At 33.5% G+C, this 16,492-nt stretch overlaps 2 protein-coding genes across 3 annotated transcripts; one reads left to right on the forward strand and one right to left on the reverse strand.

Annotated features, from left to right (window-relative positions):
• Positions 1-604: 604 nt before the first annotated feature.
• LOC125235208 lies at positions 605-3,803 on the reverse strand. Its single transcript, XM_048141689.1, has 5 exons — positions 3,774-3,803; positions 3,581-3,682; positions 3,372-3,452; positions 3,022-3,242; positions 605-966 (listed from the first exon to the last, which is right to left on the reverse strand). Coding segments are annotated over exons 1-5 (519 nt in total). The 5' UTR covers positions 3,776-3,803; the 3' UTR covers positions 605-853.
• Positions 3,804-8,158: 4,355 nt separating this feature from the next.
• Positions 8,159-15,034, forward strand: LOC125240784. Of its 2 annotated transcripts, XM_048148868.1 has the most exons (5): positions 8,159-8,929; positions 9,021-9,122; positions 9,260-9,340; positions 9,470-9,690; positions 14,673-15,034. In XM_048148868.1, coding segments are annotated over exons 1-5 (519 nt in total). In that variant the 5' UTR covers positions 8,159-8,927; the 3' UTR covers positions 14,786-15,034. The 2 variants fall into 2 exon arrangements, with proteins under 2 accessions (XP_048004825.1, XP_048004820.1); XM_048148863.1 differs by lacking the exon at positions 14,673-15,034 and having other exon boundaries at positions 9,470-11,342.
• The last annotated feature ends 1,458 nt before the right edge of the window (positions 15,035-16,492 follow it).

Raw genomic sequence — 16,492 nt, forward strand, 5'->3', positions numbered from 1 at the left:
AGAATACACGCAAGTCTTTTTAATAAAACCGCCCTACACGTTTTCTCATTTATCTCAGCAAGAAAGAAAAAGAGTAATATGGTTAGAAAAAAACCACGGGATTTTATGGAGGGAAGGATTTGTCGATCACAGAGAATTTAAAAGAATGATTGTGAAACATTTAAATAACAAGAACATTTATGTAAAAGGAGCGGAAAAAATTAAGTGGGTTAAAGATTTGTGTGCTAATTGTGCTGTAATAGATTTAGGTGAACAAGATTGTCCTAATTTTCTACATTTGCATGAAAAATATTGTAATAAGTCTAGTGCATATAACTGCCTGCATCATGAAAAAAAATGTGCTTTAAAAAATGTTATATGTATTAAAAAGTGGTATTTTGATACTATTGTGTCTGCACAAGATTTATAACGATGTTTACTATTTTAGAAATAAGCACTGTATTATGTTTTAATGATAATAAATAAAAGTCTGTAATGAAAGACCCATTTTTTATTTTTTTATTTTACGCACACATACATTTTTAACCTTAACAATAAACTCAGAAATTTTCTTGTAACATTGATTTAGAGATTTGATTTATTAAACTGTATGCCGAATCCACAACATTGTCCACTGGTTCGCTGGCTATATATTGAGCACTAAAGATCATATTTTCTTCATCATCACTCTCTGCCTGGCTTTCCTGCCCGTTACGTAAGCCGATGATTTTTATTTGTATCAGACGGGGTCCCTCAGCAACGGATTTTCTACATTTCACAAAAGTAGTGGATGATTTTAATTTACGTTTTGGAGCACGCTGTTTAGTTTTTATTTTCTTTTTGTTGGGTGTTTCTATTGATGGTGCTGTAATGGTCACGTCATGCTTGTTGGCAAGTTCTGGATATGCGTCTTCAAATGTCTGGGTGTTCCACTCTTGAGCATGGGTAAAAGGATCCTCGGGGTCACAATGTTCGCACATGTTGAAACTGTAACATAATAAGTATTACCATTAATAAAGCCTTACTATTAAGCATTAAATCTACCTCTTGTAATTTTAAGTTTTTCTTTTGTAAAATAAAGTTTAAATAAATAAATAATAATAATGTATTTAAATTATCACATAATATTTACTAAAAGTATATAATAAAAATAAAATAATTACTTACTTGAACTTATTACTTGAACGACCACTTCTTATTGTATCAAATTAATAAATGCGAACATGCGAACATTATAACATTTATAACAATATAGAGAATGTCAGTATTGCAGTTTTCCAATAATGTTGTTGACCTGCTTTTGCCAGCGTAGGCATGCACGCGCCAAGAAATTAGACTCTATTCAGCTATGCAATATATACAGGTTAGGTAGATAAGCTTCTTGTTACTTGTCGGCGTTAATTGATTTATCAAACAGCTCAAAAGAAGAGAGTCACATGTGATGAGCAAAATTAACACCTTTGTATACTTACTCATTATCATTAGTAAGAAATTGATGTATTTAATTATAATTTATAACACTGAGTGAAAGTTACTCACAGAGCGCACTTGCAACTATTATTTACTATAAGATAGGTATAGCTCTGTACTTCCTTAAAGAAAAATGAATCTACAGCACTCAGGCTTTTGAGTAGGAAACTTATAACAAAAATAATTGTCATCCATTTAAGAACATAATTATTTGTACAATAGGTACTATATTGAATACATTCTTAAACGGTTGATCAGTATTTTGGTTACACCCTGTAAAAATGGAAAGTATGGGAGTGTATAAGAAGAAATAAACTGAACACATATGTTTTATACGTTTATTAGATAAGTATACAAAATAAAAGCATAAAATACAGACGTGCGTTATTATATATATATTTATTTTCCAATGCAGTGAGTTAGCAGAGTATAAGGGTAATATCCCTCATCCTGCTAAAATAAAGTGTAAATTTTTTCATGATTAACTGTGTTAACTAAGTTTAATAACAGTTTAAAACACTTTCACGGTAAATACAATTGAAATAGTACATTGAAATTCGCTACAACATATAATATTCAGCACTTACTTTTAGTTACAACTTTTCCATTATTTGTTTCGGATCTACAAAAAAGAACTATTACCCCATGCCATAGTTGAAACTTTGTCTGATAAAATAATTCGTTTATCATCTTTATTCTGTATGTTAACACAAGCTTTCTTGTTTTTAATAGACTTAGGTAAATCTATGTAAGAATATCCTTTCAGAGGCTGGTATTTGTTAACATTAACCTCTACATATAAATTAGATAAGAAAGTCCATCCACTATCGCGCTGCTCAAAATTTTCAATGTAATTTTTTATGTCGTTTATAACTTTTTGGTATAACTCAGAAAATGTATAGTTTTGATGTACTGTGAAGTTTTTTGTCGTAAACGACTTTGTTTCCTGCCGGTTGTTCTTAAATAAAATAAAGTTTCCAAAATACTCGAAATTGATTTTTAAACACACGTGCTTTATCAAACACTGTTTTATAATATTTTCTAGTTTCGACGTTAAATTATCTAAAAACTGTTCAGGTATAGCAAATTCTAGCTCTTCAGATCCAAAAACTCTATAAGATGATATACGACCCTGAAAGGCAGACGAAATCTTAATTACGCCATCAGTTACTGCCACTAAAGAATTATTTTTGTGTTTAGTACTTCTCAAATGACCAACCCATTTATTTTTCAGAACTTGAATTGAACAGGCAGAGCAAAAAGGCATTTTAGTTCCACCTAACTAAATTCGCGTATAAAACAGTAAAATAAGTATTTATCTAACTAAAGTAAGTACCTATATGTATATGTGTGGTATCCGAATACAGTTCAAAATATACACTTAAAAATTATTTTTGACAATGCTGAATTTTTAACCTTTTTTGTTGTGAAAAAATGTAACTTCAGCATCGTCAAAAAGAGTTCTTAAATGCTTTGTGAGTTTTTGTAGATATTCCCACTGAGGAGTATCGTTATTTATTTGCACTTTAACTGCCAGAAGGGCCTTTTTCCACTTATGCTCCGCTAACTCACTGCGTATATCGGCGGTGTTGTATACTCGCAGCTCCAAGAAAAACTCCCCCTCAAGATCAGCAGCACGCCGAGTCAATCCATCAGCCACGCGTTGAGTTATAGACGAGCGTAGCTGGTCTGGTGTAGGACAATTTTTCGCAAATGCCTCGTCATCAGGAAATAGCTCGAAGACGTCGAAGGGGTTGCTGGCAGTCTTTTTCTTAGACGCTCCACTAGTAGTCCTGTAAATAATACAATAAAATATAAGTAATGCAAAACAAGGCAACAAAAAATATTTTTCAGATTACAACATAGGTGGGTGTCACAATTATAATAATCGAATAGATGCATATTTTAAATGTGTAACATACCTAGGAGATTTCGCCTGGCGAGGCTTCTTCACCTTCTTGGTCCCCGCGTCAATTTCTTCCCACTCTCGTTCTGAATCGGACCTGAAAATATTTTAACAATTTGTAAATTTAAATTCATAATGTAAGTAGGTAAAATAAAACGTAATAATCAAAAACAATTTACGTATGCAATATGTAAATAGGTACGTGCAGGTGTCATATCTTTTTACCTATTAGCAGCATCGGACTTTCTTTTCTGCACCGGTTTTTTCGCTTTCGCACCTCCAGTCTTGTTATTTAGGGGTACAATAGTTTCAGACTCGGAGTCCGACCTAAAAGTAAATTAAAAAAATCATTTTAAACCTTGCACATGAGCAACTAGTATTATAATTTATAAAAAGACAAAATACAACACTTACTTACATGTTATATGTAGAAATGACGGTGGTTCGAACCTATTATTTATAAGACGTATGAGTACCTACGTAATGTGCACTGTAAAGAACAAAGTAGCAAAGGAATAAACAATTAGAATGATGGTTTATTAATAGCAATTTATTGATGATTTTACTAAACGAATCAGGGGTGTCACAGTCCTCATTTTACTAGTACTCGTAATAAATGCATGTAAGCCATTTTTATGACTAACTTCATATACTGCGGTGTTTAAAATGCAAAATCGAGGCAAACTTATTAAGTGATTAAGTGATAGTGATATCTTAGGTGTAGGTAATCTTATTCAAGAAATCACTCCATAGCGGCAAGATAACATGTTGCTAAAGTAATTTATACTACTAAATTATTTTTGTAATTATTCTCAATTTGGTTTAAAAGCCAATATTCAAACATATTATTTTAGTGTACTTAGAATAAGTTAAACACCTAACAAGAAAACATTGGTTTTAAAACGTATGTTTTGCGCTGATGAAACATCCAAAACAGTGAATAAAGAGATTAAGGTGTTTATCCCGGCTATGATAATGTTACTTTATCATATCACCAATAATCATAAATCACCAAATACGTGCCGGCGGCAACCCTATATTTATGCCAATACTATGCTAACGCAAGTATCCTGTAACAATTTACATCCGAAATGTTATATGTTGTTTTTAACAATTAGTGCAATCAATGCAGAATACCTAATTAGAATAACATATGGATATGACGTTGCATTTTCGCAACACGAACCTTGATGATCGGCTAAGTAGCAGTAACAGTACCTGTAAAATGGATGGTCCTGGGTTCGAATCTCAAAAATGGCCAATATTTCTGTGAAGTGTTTATTATTATTTTTTCTCTTCGTCTTTAAATTAATGAATGAAAATGTTTATATCAGATAAAAATATCCATATTTTTTAAATAAGACTTTAGACTATTGCTAATAAAAGTAATAATTGAGCAAATATATAATGACGTTACAATATATTTATGTGCATCTATTAAGTATTTATCCTCCTAATACAAACAGTCTAAAACTCTTGTTCCAATAAACATACATACATAGTTCGAAGTCATTATGAAATAATTGTTTTGCTCAAATAGGCTCCTTTTGTTGAGTGCTTAACTAAATGAACCCATGAGATTTTTTTAACCGACTTCAAAAAAGGAGGAGGTTCTTTAGTTGGAACCATTGAAGGAAGCTCCTTACTATGGAAACGATAGTGAACGACATCTATGGAAATTAGCGCAACCTAGCATAATAATATATTGGATAACACGATGCCTTAGAAGCATCTAATTAACGAAGTAGCTAGTTAGTACCATCCCTCACTAATAGAGGCCGCACTTGCAGTAAAACATCAATGATAATAAATATGATCTGATTACATTCCCCCTTGACATAGCTAAATAAGACTATAGTGTATTTTCTGCCGTTTCAGACTTTTACTGTTTAATTACATAGTCCACAATTGTTAATCAAAAGGTGGTATTTACTTCGTTTATTATAAACGATAGGTCTACATCGCACTATCAAAGTTTTTGATGTTACTTCGTATAAATAAACGCCTTATAGACGACGTTGATGAGTCTCGACGACCGGGGACTCCAACGTTCACACTTTTCGGAATTGGCCAACCGACTTGTGTGCAATGTTGAATCAGATACTTAGGGAAACTCTGTATATACGCGGTCGATATATATGGATTTCCATGCCTGAAGAGGATTGTACTTAAATGATGCACGTAAAATGCGGCCTTACGCCGGGGTTGAGCACCTTGGAGGTCCATTCATGTTCTGTGACGCTGACGAGTTGATCAGACATGTTGTGTGAAAACGCCATAGTCAACCGAGCATTCGCTTGGAAGAGACTCGCACTCTGGGACTGGCCACCTCAGAGAGTGAGTTGCGTTAAGCTTTTGCATCTTTTTCAAGAAACATACATTTTATAACGTGTTCTTATAACTGATATTCACTGAAGATTCAAATAAAGTGCTCTCAAAACACCTTTGTTTCAAGAGACGACAAGTAATTTGAATAGTATGTAACATAGAAAAAATCTTAGCCCGATGTTTGAGAGCCCGGATATATGAGTTTGTAAGCACTGGAACGATTTCGATCGCGAAACGCTCGAACGGTATGAAGTGATTTTAAACTTCCCAACGGTATGGTTAACATGATCATGCAAACGCGATTATTATAGCAAAACGATATCGATGTGGTTTAAACTTCCCAACGATGATGATACAATTCTTGCCCAGATATTTGAGGGTTAGGATGTATTTGGGAGTTTAGACCACTGGAATGAGTTTGAGCGAGAATCGCTCGAACGAAATGAAAGTGGTTTAAACTTCCCAAATATATACTACTACTATACTACTACTACTATAAAGTGCTCTCAAAACACCTTTGTTTCAAGAGACGACAAGTAATTTGAATAGTATGTAACATAGAAAAAATCTTAGCCCGATGTTTGAGAGCCCGGATATATGAGTTTGTAAGCACTGGAACGATTTCGATCGCGAAACGCTCGAACGGTATGAAGTGATTTTAAACTTCCCAACGGTATGGCTAACATGATCATGCAAACGCGATTATTATAGCAAAACGATATCGATGTGGTTTAAACTTCCTAACGATGATGATACAATTCTTGCCCAGATATTTGAGGGTTAGGATGTATTTGGGAGTTTAGACCACTGGAATGAGTTTGAGCGAGAATCGCTCGAACGAAATGAAAGTGGTTTAAACTTCCCAAATATATACTTCATAGTAGTATATATTTGGGAAGTTTAAACCACTTTCATTTCGTTCGAGCGATTCTCGCTCAAACTCATTCCAGTGGTCTAAACTCCCAAATACATCCTAACCCTCAAATATCTGGGCAAGAATTGTATCATCATCGTTAGGAAGTTTAAACCACATCGATATCGTTTTGCTATAATAATCGCGTTTGCATGATCATGTTAGCCATACCGTTGGGAAGTTTAAAATCACTTCATACCGTTCGAGCGTTTCGCGATCGAAATCGTTCCAGTGCTTACAAACTCATATATCCGGGCTCTCAAACATCGGGCTAAGATTTTTTCTATGTTACATACTATTCAAATTACTTGTCGTCTCTTGAAACAAAGGTGTTTTGAGAGCACTTTATTTGAATCTTCAGTGAATATCAGTTATAAGAACACGTTATAAAATGTATGTTTCTTGAAAAAAGATGCAAAAGCTTAACGCAACTCACTCTCTGAGGTGGCCAGTCCCAGAGTGCGAGTCTCTTCCAAGCGAATGCTCGGTTGACTATGGCGTTTTCACACAACATGTCTGATCAACTCGTCAGCGTCACAGAACATGAATGGACCTCCAAGGTGCTCAACCCCGGCGTAAGGCCGCATTTTACGTGCATCATTTAAGTACAATCCTCTTCAGGCATGGAAATCCATATATATCGACCGCGTATATACAGAGTTTCCCTAAGTATCTGATTCAACATTGCACACAAGTCGGTTGGCCAATTCCGAAAAGTGTGAACGTTGGAGTCCCCGGTCGTCGAGACTCATCAACGTCGTCTATAAGGCGTTTATTTATACGAAGTAACATCAAAAACTTTGATAGTGCGATGTAGACCTATCGTTTATAATAAACGAAGTAAATACCACCTTTTGATTAACAATTGTGGACTTTGTAATTAAACAGTAAAAGTCTGAAACGGCAGAAAATACACTATAGTCTTATTTAGCTATGTCAAGGGGGAATGTAATCAGATCATATTTATTATCATTGATGTTTTACTGCAAGTGCGGCCTCTATTAGTGAGGGATGGTACTAACTAGCTACTTCGTTAATTAGATGCTTCTAAGGCATCGTGTTATCCAATATATTATTATGCTAGGTTGCGCTAATTTCCATAGATGTCGTTCACTATCGTTTCCATAGTAAGGAGCTTCCCTTCAATGGTTCCAACTAAAAAATCTCATGGGTTCATTTAGTTAAGCACTCAACAAAAGGAGCCTATTTGAGCAAAACAATTATTTCATAATGACTTCGAACTATGTATGTTTATTGGAACAAGAGTTTTAGACTGTTTGTATTAGGAGGATAAATACTTAATAGATGCACATAAATATATTGTAACGTCATTATATATTTGCTCAATTATTACTTTTAATAGCAATAGTCTAAAGTCTTATTTAAAAAATATGGATATTTTTATCTGATATAAACATTTTCATTCATTCATTTAAAGACGAAGAGAAAAATAATAATAAGCACTTCACAGAAATGTTGGCCATTTTTGAGATTCGAACCCAGGACCATCCATTTTATAGGTACTGTTAAGTACTGCTACTTAGCCGGTCATCAAGGTTCGTGTTGCGAAAATGCAACGTCATATCCATATGTTATTCTAATTAGGTATTCTGCATTGATTGCACTAATTGTTAAAAACAACATCTAACATTTCGTAATTTCGAAACGGATGTAAATTGTTATAGGATACTTGCGTTAGCATAGTATTGGCATAAATATAGGGTTGCCGCCGGCACGTATTTGGTGATTTATGATTATTGGTGATATGATAAAGTAACATTATCATAACCGGGATAAACACCTTAATCTCTTTATTCACTGTTTTGGATGTTTCATCAGCGCAAAACATACGTTTTAAAACCAATGTTTTCTTGTTAGGTGTTTAACTTATTCTAAGTACACTAAAATAATATGTTTGAATATTGGCTTTTAAACCAAATTGAGAATAATTACAAAAATAATTTAGTAGTATAAATTACTTTAGCAACATGTTATCTTGCCGCTATGGAGTGATTTCTTGAATAAGATTACCTACACCTAAGATACCACTATCACTTAATCACTTAATAAGTGTGCCTCGATTTTGCATTTTAAACACCGTAGTATATTAAGTTAGTCATACAAATGGCTTACATGCATTTATTACGAGTACTAGTAAAATGAGGACTGTGACACCCCTGATTCGTTTAGTAAAATCATCAATAAATTGCTATTAATAAACCATCATTCTAATTGTTTATTCCTTTGCTACTTTGCTCTTTACAGTGCACATTACGTACTCATACGTCTTATAAATAATAAGTTCGAACCACCGTCATTTCTACATATAACATGTAAGTAAGTGTTGTATTTTGTCTTTTTATAAATTATAATACTAGTTGCTCATGTGCAAGGTTTAAAATGATTTTTTTAATTTACTTTTAGGTCGGACTCCGAGTTTGAAACTATTGTACCCCTAAATAACAAGACTGGAGGTGCGAAAGCGAAAAAACCGGTGCAGAAAAGAAAGTCCGATGCTGCTAATAGGTAAAAAGATATGACACCTGCACGTACCTACTTACATATTGTATGCGTTGCATACGTAAATTGTTTTTGATTATTACGTTTTATTTTACCTACTTACATTATGAATTTAAATTTACAAATTGTTAAAATATTTTCAGGTCCGATTCAGAACGAGAGTGGGAAGAAATTGACGCGGGGACCAAGAAGGTGAAGAAGCCTCGCCAGGCGAAATCTCCTAGGTATGTTACACATTTAAAATATGCATCTATTCGATTATTATAATTGTGACACCCACCTATGTTGTAATCTGAAAAATATTTTTTGTTGCCTTGTTTTGCATTACTTATATTTTATTGTATTATTTACAGGACTACTAGTGGAGCGTCTAAGAAAAAGACTGCCAGCAACCCCTTCGACGTCTTCGAGCTATTTCCTGATGACGAGGCATTTGCGAAAAATTGCCCTACACCAGACCAGCTACGCTCGTCTATAACTCAACGCGTGGCTGATGGATTGACTCGGCGTGCTGCTGATCTTGAGGGGGAGTTTTTCTTGGAGCTGCGAGTATACAACACCGCCGATATACGCAGTGAGTTAGCGGAGCATAAGTGGAAAAAGGCCCTTCTGGCAGTTAAAGCGCAAATAAATAACGATACTCCTCAGTGGGAATATCTACAAAAACTCACAAAGCATTTAAGAACTCTTTTTGACGATGCTGAAGTTACATTTTTTCACAACAAAAAAGGTTAAAAATTCAGCATTGTCAAAAATAATTTTTAAGTGTATATTTTGAACTGTATTCGGATACCACACATATACATATAGGTACTTACTTTAGTTAGATAAATACTTATTTTACTGTTTTATACGCGAATTTAGTTAGGTGGAACTAAAATGCCTTTTTGCTCTGCCTGTTCAATCCAAGTTCTGAAAAATAAATGGGTTGGTCATTTGAGAAGTACTAAACACAAAAATAATTCTTTAGTGGCAGTAACTGATGGCGTAATTGAGATTTCGTCTGCCTTTCAGGGTCGTATATCATCTTATAGAGTTTTCGGATCTGAAGAGCTAGAATTTGCTATACCTGAACAGTTTTTAGATAATTTAACGTCGAAACTAGAAAATATTATAAAACAGTGTTTGATAAAGCACGTGTGTTTAAAAATCAATTTCGAGTATTTTGGAAACTTTCTTTTATTTAAGAACAACCGGCAGGAAACAAAGTCGTTTACGACAAAAAACTTCACAGTACATCAAAACTATACATTTTCTGAGTTATACCAAAAAGTTATAAACGACATAAAAAATAACATTGAAAATTTTGAGCAGCGCGATAGTGGATGGACTTTCTTATCTAATTTATATTTAGAGGTTAATGTTAACAAATACCAGCCTCTGAAAGGATCTTCTTACATAGATTTACCTAAGTCTATTAAAAACAAGAAAGCTTGTATTAACATACAGAATAAAGATGAATATTGTTTTCTGTGGAGTATTGTTGCTGCGCTTTATCCCTCAAAAAATCACAAAGAGCGTACGGCCTCATACCCCTACTTTAAAGACGTGTTGAATATTGATGGTCTCAGTTTTCCCATAACTTTCTCTGATATTGGTATGTTTGAGCATAAAAATGTGGGTTTAAGTATTAATGTGTATTCTTTAATGGATAATCGTACAGTGGCAGGACCTATTTATAGATCTCAATATAAAAGGAGTAAGAAAATTAATTTACTTTTAATAGAGAAAGGAAATAAATCGCACTACGTTTTAATAAATAATTTGTCTCGATTGGTTCGTTCCCAAATAACTAAACATCATGGTAAACTTTACTTTTGTGAAGATTGCCTCTTATTTTTTCCTTCCCTAGACAAGTTTGAAAGTCACTCCTGTAGTGGAATCGCCACTGTACTCCCGGAAAGAGGTACATATCTACAATTTAAACATTATGAACGTCACTATAATGTTCCTTTTGTAGTTTATTGTGACTTTGAAACAATTCTTAGGCCATTTCAATCATGTGAGCCTGAAAAGGAACCTCAGGGAAGTTTCACTGTAAATAAACAAATGCATATACCCGCAGCTTTTGCCTATAACATAGTCTGCTCTTATGATCAACGCTTAAATAGATTTATTCAATACAGAGGACCCGACTGTGTTTCTAAATTTTTAAAATATTTATACAGACATGTTGAAGATATTTATAAAATATTGCGTGAAGAAGTGCCTATGATTTTCACAGAAACAAATGCTTTAGGCCACAAAAATGCTCAGACATGCCACATTTGCCTGACTGCTTTATTTGGCGACAAAGTAAGAGATCACTGTCACTTAACTGGTGTTTATCGTGGGGCCGCTCATCAATACTGTAACTTACGTTATAGTGTTCCCAAATTTATTCCTGTTTTCTTTCATAACTTAGCAGGATATGATGCGCACTTGTTTATAAAGGAGTTATGCGAGGATGTAGGTTCAAAGGTGCAAATAATTGCGAAGAACAAGGAAAACTATATATCCTTCAGTAAGTTTTTAAAGATGCCTGACGATCAGTATGTGCGGATACGATTTGTAGATTCGTTTAAATTCCTAGATACAAGTTTAGAAAAATTAGCGAAGGGACTTGCTAAGGCAGACTTTTCTCACTTACGATTGTTTTTTCCTGATGAAATCAAATTTGACCTATTGACTAGAAAAGGTGTTTATCCTTATGACTATATAACATGTTGGGACACGTTTGCCGAGACTGAATTACCTTCGCAGGATTTATTTTATAACTCGTTAACTTCGGAGAACATAAGTGATGAGGATTATGTGCATGCGCAAACTGTATGGAATACATTTAATATAAAAAATCTTGGTCAATATACGGATCTTTACCTTCAGACCGACGTTTTACTTTTATCAGACATCTTTGAAAATTTTCGGCGAAATTGTATGGTTAGTTATCGACTAGATCCTGCGTTCTATTTAACCTCCCTAGTCTTTCATTCGATGCAATGTTACTAATGACTGGTATTAAATTAGAGCTAATATCAGACCTAGAAATCATTCGCTTTATTCAAAAAGGGATTCGAGGAGGGATTTGTATGTGTTCAACTAGACATTCCATTGCAAATAATCAGTATATGAAAACCTACGATAACAAATCACCTGATTCGTTTCTCATATACATAGATTGTAATAATTTGTACGGGTATGCAATGTCACAACCGCTGCCTGTGTCAGATTTTCGTTTTTTGGATGACTTTGAAATTTCACACCTAGATATTACATCGGTTTCAGACGACGCGGAATTTGGGTATATACTTGAGGTTGACTTGCTATATCCGCAATATTTACATCATGATCACAACGACTATCCTTTTTGCGCAGAAAAGTTTGTTCCTCCGGGAGGAAAAAATACAAAATTAATTCCAAATTTGTTCGATAAATATGAGTACGTAATTCATTACGAGCATCTAAAAACATGCCTCAAAAACGGTTTGGTTATTAAGAAAATACATCGTGTACTCACTTTTAAACAAAATTCTTTTTTAAAGAAATACATAGACTTAAATACAGAGTTGCGGAAAAATGCGAAAACCCAATTTCAACAGGACCTATTTAAACTAATGAACAATTCGATATTCGGAAAAACTCTTGAGGATTGTGAACGACGCGTTGACGTAAAACTGGTCAACCAGTGGTATGACGAACGAAACAGCACTAAAAAGGTTACTTGTGGCGGTACTTTAATAGCAAGACCCAATTTTCATAGCGCCACAGTGCTCACTGACAACTTGGTAGCCATTGAAATGAAGCCAGAAAGAGTTGTATTGGATAAACCCATTTACATAGGATTCTCGGTATTAGAACTATCCAAAAACCATATGTACAAATTTCACTACTCGGTAATAAAACCCCACTATAGTGATCGCGTTCGCCTCTGTTATTCTGATACTGACAGTTTCATTTATGAAATTAAAACTAGAGACTTTTACCAAGACTTAAGAACACATTTCTTAGATTTCTTTGATACGAGTAATTACAGTCCTTTAAATGATTTCCAGATTCCTTTGCGTAATAAAAAGATTCCGGGACTATTCAAAGATGAGCTAGAAGGATCACTTATAACAGAGTTTGTAGGATTGCGGTCTAAGCTGTATTGTATAACTAGTACACACCCGAAAAAGGGCTTTGTAAAAAAAGCAAAAGGTACTAAGGCTGGTGCCATCAAAGATTTGACACTGGAAAATTACAAAGACGTACTTTTAAACGATAAAATCATTCGAAAAAGAATATTTTGTTTAAAACTATCAAACATGACATCTTCACTCAAACGGTCAACAAAGTTGCTTTATGTAATAAAGATGATAAACGAATTATTTTATCAGACAAAGTTTCAACTATGGCATGGGGTAATAGTTCTTTTTTGTAGATCCGAAACAAATAATGGAAAAGTTGTAACTAAAAGTAAGTGCTGAATATTATATGTTGTAGCGAATTTCAATGTACTATTTCAATTGTATTTACCGTGAAAGTGTTTCAAACTGTTATTAAACTTAGTTAACACAGTTAATCATGAAAAAAATTACACTTTATTTTAGCAGGATGAGGGATATCCACTTATACTCTGCTAACTCACTGCATTGGAAAATAAATATATATATATAATAACGCACGTCTGTATTTTATGCTTTTATTTTGTATACTTATCTAATAAACGTATAAAAAATATGTGTTCAGTTTATTTCTTCTTATACACTCCCATACTTTCCATTTTTACAGGGTGTAACCAAAATACTGATCAACCGTTTAAGAATGTATTCAATATAGTACCTATTGTACAAATAATTATGTTATTTTTAAGTAGCTTTAACAATGTTTCCCAGTGAAAATAATGTAAAAAGATGAATACATTCTTAAAAGGATGACAATTATTTTTGTTATAAGTTTCCTACTCAAAAGCCTGAGTGCTGTAGATTCATTTTTCTTTAAGGAAGTACAGAGCTATACCTATCTTATAGTAAATAATAGTTGCAAGTGCGCTCTGTGAGTAACTTTCACTCAGTGTTATAAATTATAATTAAATACATCAATTTCTTACTAATGATAATGAGTAAGTATACAAAGGTGTTAATTTTGCTCATCACATGTGACTCTCTTCTTTTGAGCTGTTTGATAAATCAATTAACGCCGACAAGTAACAAGAAGCTTATCTACCTAACCTGTATATATTGCATAGCTGAATAGAGTCTAATTTCTTGGCGCGTGCATGCCTACGCTGGCAAAAGCAGGTCAACAACATTATTGGAAAACTGCAATACTGACATTCTCTATATTGTTATAATGTTCGCATGTTCGCATTTATGAATTTGATACAATAAGAAGTGGTCGTTCAAGTAATAAGTTCAAGTAAGTAATTATTTTATTTTTATTATATACTTTTAGTAAATATTATGTGATAATTTAAATACATTATTATTATATATTTATTTAAACTTTATTTTACAAAAGAAAAACTTAAAATTACAAGAGGTAGATTTAATGCTTAATAGTAAGGCTTTATTAAAGGTAATACTTATTGTGTTACAGTTTCAACATGTGCGAACATTGTGACCCCGAGGATCCTTTTACCCATGCTCAAGAGTGGAACACCCAGACATTTGAAGACGCATATCCAGAACTTGCCAACAAGCATGACGTGACCATTACAGCACCATCAATAGAAACACCCAACAAAAAGAAAATAAAAACTAAACAGCGTGCTCCAAAACGTAAATTAAAATCATCCACTACTTTTGTGAAATGTAGAAAATCCGTTGCTGAGGGACCCCGTCTGATACAAATAAAAATCATCGGCTTACGTAACGGGCAGGAAAGCCAGGCAGAGAGTGATGATGAAGAAAATATGATCTTTAGTGCTCAATATATAGCCAGCGAACCAGTGGACAATGTTGTGGATTCGGCATACAGTTTAATAAATCAAATCTCTAAATCAATGTTACAAGAAAATTTCTGAGTTTATTGTTAAGGTTAAAAATGTATGTGTGCGTAAAATAAAAAAATAAAAAATGGGTCTTTCATTACAGACTTTTATTTATTATCATTAAAACATAATACAGTGCTTATTTCTAAAATAGTAAACATCGTTATAAATCTTGTGCAGACACAATAGTATCAAAATACCACTTTTTAATACATATAACATTTTTTAAAGCACATTTTTTTTCATGATGCAGGCAGTTATATGCACTAGACTTATTACAATATTTTTCATGCAAATGTAGAAAATTAGGACAATCTTGTTCACCTAAATCTATTACAGCACAATTAGCACACAAATCTTTAACCCACTTAATTTTTTCCGCTCCTTTTACATAAATGTTCTTGTTATTTAAATGTTTCACAATCATTCTTTTAAATTCTCTGTGATCGACAAATCCTTCCCTCCATAAAATCCCGTGGTTTTTTTCTAACCATATTACTCTTTTTCTTTCTTGCTGAGATAAATGAGAAAACGTGTAGGGCGGTTTTATTAAAAAGACTTGCGTGTATTCTTTAGTACTAAGTGCGAATTCCTTTATTATAAAATCGTTATTTAATGATTTAAATCCTTGAACATCCACGAATAAGCTTTTAGTGCTCATGATATTTTCCTTGTTATATTGCTAAGAGGTCTATACTCTATAATGCTATCATTCAAAATAAGACAATACGCAGATGTTTGATCGGGTATATCCTCACTGCACTCTATTTCAACTCTGATGTCAACAACACCCGATTTTAAAGTGTCACTTTGTCTTGAACAATCCACGAAAAACAATGGTGCTATTTCTTTGAAATCGTAAGGATTTAACAAGGGTGCCTGACTACGATTATAGTAGGACTGTTGGAATTTAGAATATTGCTCGTATAATATAGCATACTTCTCATCGGAAAAACTAACATTCAAATTTTCATAAGGATAATATATAGAATTCAAGAAAACTTTAACCTCTCTCAAGTTACAATGATCGAAATGTGTTATATCTTTGTCGGACGCATTTTTCCTACCAGTTTTCAAACCAACTATAACATACCGAGGTTTTTCGATTTGAGATGAAGTTTTAATAGCCCAAGAGTGCTTGGAAGTTTTTGGCAGCAGTGGATATTCGAAGAGGTCCCAGTTTCTGAACGCAATTTGTATTGCACGATCTTTTTCCACATATTTAAGAAGATTCAGTCTTTCCCGATCGGAAACCTTAATATGAGGCATACGCCATACCACTTTTGATAAAGTAACATTGTCTATATATTCATTTGGGTTCAATTTAACGCTATTCAAGTTAGTGTTAGAGCGTAAAAGTATAAGTTCATGTTTGCAATTAATAATAATTTTGTTGTAGTCTTCAGCAAAGCCCAAAATTTTGTTT

This window comes from Leguminivora glycinivorella, chromosome 2 (genome assembly GCF_023078275.1).
Source record: "Leguminivora glycinivorella isolate SPB_JAAS2020 chromosome 2, LegGlyc_1.1, whole genome shotgun sequence".
Taxonomy (NCBI): Eukaryota; Metazoa; Arthropoda; class Insecta; order Lepidoptera; family Tortricidae; genus Leguminivora; species Leguminivora glycinivorella.